The following is an 8,416-nucleotide window of genomic DNA, read 5'->3' on the forward strand; positions in this document are numbered from 1 at the left end:
AATCAGTTTAGCAAGCTGATCCAAAATTTTGACTTGTATGGGGAGCCCATTTCTTCTTCCTAGTTGCATTAACAAGACCAACCATTTCTTAACAGATCAACAAATAACATTTGCGATTGTACTTAAAAGGCTATATGTCTCATGACTTATGCCCTATCCCGGCCGACCCTTACATAAGGTGACAAAACTTCTCCCAAACTAAAATCCATTGAACCATAATCTTATTCTTATTTCAAGATTCAATCTCGCTAACAGTTTTCACTTCCTTCAACTCCTCAATAATACTCATCAACGCACTCATAGAACTCCCACCGACACCACAAGCCTTCACCGCCTCCTCCCCAACCCACGTCGCACTCTTCCTCAACTTTCCATTCCCCATCACAAACTTCACCTTCTCCTCAATCTCCGGCGCCAGAACCACCTTTCCTCCGGCGCCCCACCCTCTCTCCCAAATCCCCAATCCTGCCTTCTCTACCACCCCTGCATTCTCCCTCTGGTCACCGTGCTGCGGCCACGCCACCACTGGAACCCCGTATCGAGCTGCCTCCGTCACCGAGTTCCACCCACAATGACTCACAAACCCTCCCACCGCCTTATGCTCTAATATCTCCATTTGACTCACCCACCGCATCACCACCTTCCCTTTCTTACACAGCTTCTCATTCAACTCTTTCCCTAATATATCTTCCAAATCGGCCTTCTCTTCCTTGTCTATCTTGCTTGTTTTCACCACCCAAATAAACCCGTACCCGCTTCTCTCCAACCCGATTCCGAGTTCCCGTATCTGGTCCCTCGAAATCGCCGTCCGGTTCCCGAAAGACACGTAGATAACAGAATTCTCCGGTTGCTCATCCAGCCACGACATCAACGGGTCGTTCTTGTTGCCAACCTCGACTCTAAGAAGGGGTCCCACGGGAAATATCGGAGGTAATAGACCCGGAAGAGTCCGACCCGAATTGATAGCTAATAGTGTTTCGGGTTCGAAGGAGTCAAATGTGTTGACCACGATCCCTTTTGAAAGATGGAGGTTTTGAGCGTTGGAGATGGTAAAGGAAGTGAACATGTTTTTCGGATTAAAGAACGGAGGCGGTATGTTCTCGGCCGGGTACGGGTCGAGACCCGGGATCTCTGCGGGATGGCCAGGTGGCGGCGGCGATTTGACTAGGTGAGGAACGTAGGCCATGAGTGGGAAAAATCTTGCTGACGTGGTGATAATGGTGTAGTTTTTGAAACCGTTGGTGTCGTTGAATCCTCTGGTGAGTAAGAAGTCGGAGAAGGCGGCGGATATGGGAGGCCTGAGGGTGGAAAGACGGTGGGCGAGGTCGTCGGCGGATTGAGAGATGGAGTCGTACCGGAGGAAGAAAGGGTCGACGTTGGCGGTGGGTGAAGCGAGGTCGACGTGGAAGTCGAGGCGGAGGATATGGGGGTTGGAGGTAAAGAAGGAGGAGATCTCGTCGGATTCGGCGGCGGTGATGAGGGGTACGACAATGACGACGGTGACGGTGCAGTCGTAAGGGGCGGAGGAGAGGGTTGAAGCAAGGGTGAGGGAAGGGGTTAAGTGACCCATTCCGGCGCTCGGACAAACGGCCACGTGGGGTTTCACGGCGGTGCTCATCATATGTGGTTGATCTTCCATCACACGAAGTGAATCAATATATTTTGAGAAGCTCAATATAAAATAGCTGGTGACTGTACTATATACAGAATAAATGTTATGTTGATACAGTGTATTGGGATGTACGTCTATGACTGTTAGTTGTGTATAAAAAAAATTTGGTTGAAATTAGTTGTGTATAAGTTGGTGAGAATGTGAGTCATGTGACTGCAATTAATAATATATCAAATCCTTCGCTGGTGCCTAACCAACTTGTTAGGTAGAGGATGCAAAATGAGTAAAGAACTTACACTGAAGAAAATAGAGAATGTCATTGAGATAAATAATATCTGTGAAAAATTAAATAGAGTATTAGTTCAAGTCTTTATTGTTCAATTTTTTCCAAACAAAACCACCCCTTACAACTTTTATGATCATTGTATATGTTTTTGGATTTGGATACGGATTGCTTATTTAAGAGTTAACCTTTTAAATTCAAACGTACGTGGTCAGACTATAAAAATTTTGAAAATATTATACGTCAACCATGGATACCATCTATAATTGAAAAACTCATATTCGTCGTGGTAAAAAAATCTTATCTTTTTAAGCTACATGCCCAAAAACGGAATAAATCCATGTTTGGAAATATATCTAAACAACTTAGGGAGATTAATGTGAAACTCCTCTCTATACAAAGTAGAATTAGTCAAATCTTAATAGGAAGATGTCAACCTACAACACCATCTATTAAAGAAAAACAAATCTGCTCTTATGTCATAAAAAAATTCTAGAGTCAACACTAAGGGTCCGTTCGGCAAACTAGCTGAATATTTTTTTCCATCTAGCTGAAATAAGGTAGCTGAAATAAAGTAGTTGAAAAGTAGCTGAAAATTGATGGTAGATGAAATTAAATAAGCTAGCTGAATGTTGGAAGTTAAAAATAGTGTTTAGTAAAATGGGTAGATGAATTGTATAAGGTTTAGGGCCGAATTACATAAAAGCCTTCAAATATCATGTGACATGCACGTGAGTTGAGTGAGTTTGGGCGAATTGGTTTGGCACTACAAATCTCAGCCGAGCACAACTCTCTTCCTGTATACCACAGCCGAAGACACATCTCTCCCGAAGGTTGAACAACGGCAACAAAGGGGCCATTGGCGATCACAACCGAGCACAACTCTCTCCCGGTGACGGCGAATCCAGGTAACACCTAAGGTCCTCATCCTTCTACTTGCCTTGATTCGGTGGTGATATTGATTCTGTGGTGATCCTGTGATAAGGATAGAATGGCAGGTGTGGGTAGATTCGACTACAATTTGATTCTGTGTGATCCTTTAATTACAGTTTGTGGGTAGCTTTGTTCAGTTTATCTATGTAATGCTGTTTTCTAGGCTATTAGAGAGAAATGAATATTTGAACTTCAATCTTGATTAATATCATCTTCTTCTTCCTAGTAAATTTATACTGCAGATAGTTCTTCCATTTTAGTTCTACTGTTTGATTGTGTCTAGTTCAGGATAATTGAATTCATCTGTACTCGATTGATGATACTAGGATGTCTTATTCATTGTTCCCTGCTACTTTGTGGGTAGATGTATTTTACCTGCATGTACAAGCTTCGACAATAGAGTGGCAAAAACTGAACTGGCATTTCATACTGCAGTTATGAGTTTCATTTGTTGTGGTTGTCATTTTTGTGGTTAGCTATGTACATGGACTTCAGCACAATGCACATCTCTATTTGCTTGTTATGTTTGCTTGTAAGACAGTAATGTGCCTAGCTAAGCACATGGACTTCTTCATTTGCTTGTTATGTGTGCTTGTAACATAATAAGGTGGCTAGCTATGTACACGTACTTCATGAATGGTCTTTTTTTGTCCCTGGGAGGTAGAATATTTATTTATGGTTTAGGTTTTTAGTCTACCTTAATAGAGCACACTAATAAGGGATGATTTTATCTCATGTTGAATGTGCAATTACAACAAAATTGTTGAGTTAGAAAGCAACATATTTCACAAATATGGCATCTAAACCTCCAAGGAAGAGGGAGAAGGGTAAAGGTAAAGGAAGAGGCAAAAGACAGTCAGGTGGAGATGAAACAGGAAATGATGATGGAGTAGAAAATAAAAGTAAAAGTAAGGCAGTATGGACTGAACCATTACTCAACATTTTGCTGAATATTTGTCGAGATGCTCAGAAAGTTTCGACAGCGGACCACCAATTCAAATGGCCAGAGATTACAACAAGGTTTGAACAACTTACTGGAAAGAATTATAACCAGATAGTTGTCAAGAACAGATTTGACTACGTCAGGGGTCTTTGGAAAAATTGGAGCAACCTGAGGTAAATGGAAACTGGTCGTGGATGGGATCCTGAGACATGCCGTGTCGAAGCATCAAAGGAGTGGTGAGAGAAGAAGAACAAGGTAATCAATTAGTAATGCTTGGTTAGATGTTTTTTGTGAATTTATCCCTTCATGTTTAGCTGTTTTTTTCTCATACCAGGAGAGTGACAAGTACAAGCGCTTTCAGCACAAAGGAGTGGACCCTGCGACAAGTGAGTTGTGGGATCATGTGTTTGGCTTCACCACTGCAACAGGACAACATTGTGTGTCTCCTTCTATGGCACCTCAGTATCAAACTGCACTAGCCCTTATGCTGGCCCACCCTGCTGATGTTCAAAATGATAATGACAACCTTATTGACATGGATCAGAGGCTTATAGACGAGGTCAATCAAGAACCCCTGGACAACATCGGTTTAAAAGATAATGATTTCCTTGAACAAGTCCACAATCTTGTTACAGGTGTCAGTCCAAGTCCGAAAACTTCTAAGAGTGGCCCCTCCCAATCTGGTTCACAGAAGGAACGAAAGAGGTCCAAGTCCAGTCCATATATGGAACGCTTTGATAGGATGGAGGAAAGAGGTGAAAAAATGTTGGCATTGTGGCAGGAAGAGATCAACAGCTCCTCAGTTGTGAAGGGGGACACACCATCCAGAGCAGACGAGCAACAAGATGCCATGGCTGCCTTGAAGGAGTTAGTTGATGAAGGGTTGGTTAAGGAAGGGACTGAAATATGGTGTTTTGGTTTGAGTGAGTTTAGGAAACCAGAGTTATGCATGGCCTTCATGAATGTAGACAAGAGTGAGATGAGAGTTTTATGGTTACAGTACGAGTTGAAAATCCACAACGCACGTTTGGGTTTGAATTAGAGTTTTATACTTGTTTTCTTGTGTGCTTGTATTAAACCACTTTAAGGTTGTCATGTGTGCTTGTAAGACAATAATGTACTTTACAGAAGAAAGACTTTGTTGTTGGGACGTGTTTGTAAGATTGACTATTACGTATTTTGTTTATGTTTTGTTCACCAGTTACTTGTCAGGTACGTAGGTCAATGAGGCTCCATGTTGATGGGGTTAGAGGTGCGAGTAGACGATCAAAGATGATGGCGGTTCAGTGGATAAATTATATGGATGAGTTTGGTAGTATGATGCTTGATCATGGTCAAAGTATCTTGATAAGATTCCCTGCTACACCTCAACGTTAACAGGAGAAGCTTGGATGAAGGAGGTGATGGAAGGAGAATCTAGTGTTAGGTGCATCCAATCATTCAGGATGAAGGCACATGTGTTGAAGCGCCTTTGTGAGGAGTTATCAGACAATCATGGCTTGAAAAATTCAAGGCACATGTCAGCTCTAGAAAAACTTGGCATCTTTCTCAATATGATTGCACATGGGATGTCGAACAGAGAGGGTTGTGAGAGGTTTCAGCGATCAGGGGATACAATTAGTCGCACTTTCCATGAAGTCTTGGACGCGTTTACTGGCCGACGAAATGGGTGGAAACCGGAAACTGATAAGACCTCATGAATCCTAAATTTTCGTCAACACCAAAACATGTTACAAATGACAAACGATTCAAGCTGTTCAAGGTGAAATTACATTCATTTCTTAATAATTTCATACCTTTTCATTGTTAAGACTATATTTTTTGTTCTTGTGATAGAGTGCTATTGGGTGTATTGATGGAACTCACATAAACGCTTCGATCCCAATAGATCAGCAAATACCATACAGAGGACGACGAAAGGGCATGGGCACATTCAATGTAATGGCCGTTTGTGATTTTGACATGTACTTTACATACATTTCAGCTGGATGGGAAGGTAGCGCACACGACTCTCGTGTATTCGACCACATCGTTACTACTCCAGAAATGAACTTCCCACACCCTCCTAACGGTATAGTTGTTTAGTTTCGCATTGGTAATACAATGTGTAATTTAACAGTTTACATTGTTGTTTAATAGCGGCTTTGGTCGAACAGGCAAATACTATTTGGTTGACAAGGGATATCCTGATCGGGAAGGCTACATGGTTCCTTACAGCGGGGTGAAATATCACCTCCCTGAATTTCGAACGGAAGAACCGAAGACAGTGAAGGAAACATTTAATAGAAGTCACTCGTCACTACGTAATTGCATTGAACGTTGCTTCGGGGTCTTGAAGAAGCAATGGAAGATTTTGCACAGTTTGCCAACATATAGAATATCTACTCAGATTGACATCATCAACACATGTTTTGCATAATTGGATCTTAGAGCACAAGAAGCTTGACAAGTACTTAGAAGAAGATGAGGAAGAAGACAAACATTATGACGTGTTTGGCCAACCAATCTCGAACATGACGGAAGAGGGGAACTCATCGCTTCCAAGTGGAATGAAGGGAATTAGAGATGACATTACTAGAAAATTGTTCTGAATGAAAGCGTGGAAACGTAACTGATTGCAATGTCCTAGTTGGTCTAACTTTTGGTATTAACCTCTGAACATGTTCTTCTTAAAAATACTAGTTGGTGTAAATTTTGGTATTGGTTGTAAGGTAAATGTTGGTATTGGTGTTGACTTCAAAACTTCATCAGATGTATGGTTTAACTTTTGGTATACATCATGCTCTCAAAACTTCAGCAGATTCAGCATTAGAAGCAGTTACAGAACTTCAAAACTTCAGCAGATTCACAAAAAACACATGGAACCAGTTACAACCACTGTCATAACACAACCAGGAAACATTGAAGAAGCAGATTCAACACGTAGGTGAAGTAGAGGGACATGAAGAAAACACAGTAACAACCACTCTTCAGAACAGGCTGCAGATTCAGCAATAGAACCAGTTACAACAACTGTCATAACACAACAAGGATACACTGATTTATATTGATTTAAACCTTAACAGTCATACATGACCTTGACAACTGACGAGAAACACAACTGAACACCAACAGAACAACCACTCATAAACATCAGACTTAAACCACTGTCAGAAAACACAAAATACAACTCAAAAGCACACATAAAACCACTGTCATAACACAACCGTGCAACAAAACACAAGTGAACACAACAGAACAAACACAAACATCATTTTAGAGAGGGATCATTCTTCTTTCTCCATAGCATCAGTCCTTGAAGATACGCATCTTGTACTGGGGAAATCCATCTATAGGTGTTGACCTCTTGAAAAGGACGGCGTCATACATCTTGACATCGTTGTCAATGACAAAGTCTCTCCACCCGATGCCTAGCCTGAACTGCATGTTGCTGAATTTTACTAGTACATGCCATTGTTTCCCGTTGAGGGTCAAGATTATGCAGGCATTCTTGAATAGGTACCTCTCGCCATGATCAAATGGCAGTGGCTGCATAGAAGATAACCAAATATTAGAAATAATAAATAACATAACAGATTATGGAAAACAAATCTCTCCAATACCACACGACAGTCACCCTCAACAAAGCTCCCTTTCATGGATACCACGAAGGTGGTATCCGGCTTCTGTATTTTCTCAACAACCCTCTCCTTTGTTGCCTTTGGAGTGGGTACCCTGGCAAAATTAGCGCATGCTTCTTGCCTTACTCTCAATATTTCTCGTACCGCCTGATCTATCTCATTGCCACCGTCTGATGACTGGGAGGTAGACTTGGAGGGTTATGAGGAAGAAGCCAGAACAACAGGTGAATCAGACATTGTGGGAAGGGGGAGTAATTCGGAGAGTTTGGGGTGGTAGAGGTGGTGTTAGTATGTAGTCTGATGGGGTATTTATAGCAACCAAGGGATGATTCATGCAGTATCCAATGGTTGCATGTAATACACATCAAGAATTGCAACAGTTTAAGCAAACCGAGACTGCATTCAATAGATGACAACCTTTATTGGTTTGACCAACACAGTAAAGCATGGTTGCACTGCATTGAGATTCTCTGTCTGAACTCAGAAATGCACCAGTTTAAGCAACCCTAAGAATTCAAATTTGTAAGGTAACGTGCACTAAACACACCACAATGCAACATTTCAATATCATAACAATAGTTTTCATCCATAGTAGAGGTATACAACAACATACAGCTCAATCAACATATGAATCCTAACATATGAAAATAAAAAAAAACACCCAACATTCCTAAACTAACTTGTTAAAACAATGGCTAGACATATAATAGCGACCACAACAATAAACCTATTGGAACTACCCATCCTATTAATAGTTTGGCTTCTTGCATTCAAATCTTTTCAAGCTTCGTGTTTTGAATCTCTAACTGTTTTATCTGATTCACCAGTTTAGATATTGTGGCTTCTGCTTTTGCATCATATGGACCATCAATCCATTGGAAAAAAATTACAACCGTTAGATACTCCACTTGTATACAGTGAGCAACTTTTGAACCTTCGTCCATAATTCTTTGGTGTGTGAGTTGTCCTAACTCTAACACTCAAATCACACCAACATTTACCTTCACTATGAGAGGTGTATGACC

General features: G+C 41.2%; 1 protein-coding gene across 1 annotated transcript; it reads right to left on the reverse strand.

Moving 5' to 3' along the window:
• Positions 1–232: 232 nt before the first annotated feature.
• LOC141250489 (uncharacterized) lies at positions 233–1,639 on the reverse strand. Its single transcript, XM_073670002.1, has one exon. The coding sequence runs from the start codon at positions 1,637–1,639 to the stop codon at positions 233–235; it is 1,407 nt and encodes a 468-aa protein (XP_073526103.1).
• Between the last annotated feature and the right edge of the window lie 6,777 nt (positions 1,640–8,416).

The sequence above is a fragment of the Phyllobates terribilis genome, unplaced genomic scaffold (assembly GCF_046119375.1).
Source record: "Phyllobates terribilis strain yellow unplaced genomic scaffold, ASM4611937v1 Scaffold_5811__1_contigs__length_48937, whole genome shotgun sequence".
Lineage (NCBI taxonomy): Eukaryota > Metazoa > Chordata > Amphibia > Anura > Dendrobatidae > Phyllobates > Phyllobates terribilis.

Coding starts and splice junctions, on each gene's coding strand:
- LOC141250489 (XM_073670002.1), bottom strand. CDS start 1,639: ATGGAAGATCAACCACATATGATGAGCACCGCCGTGAAACCCCACGTG.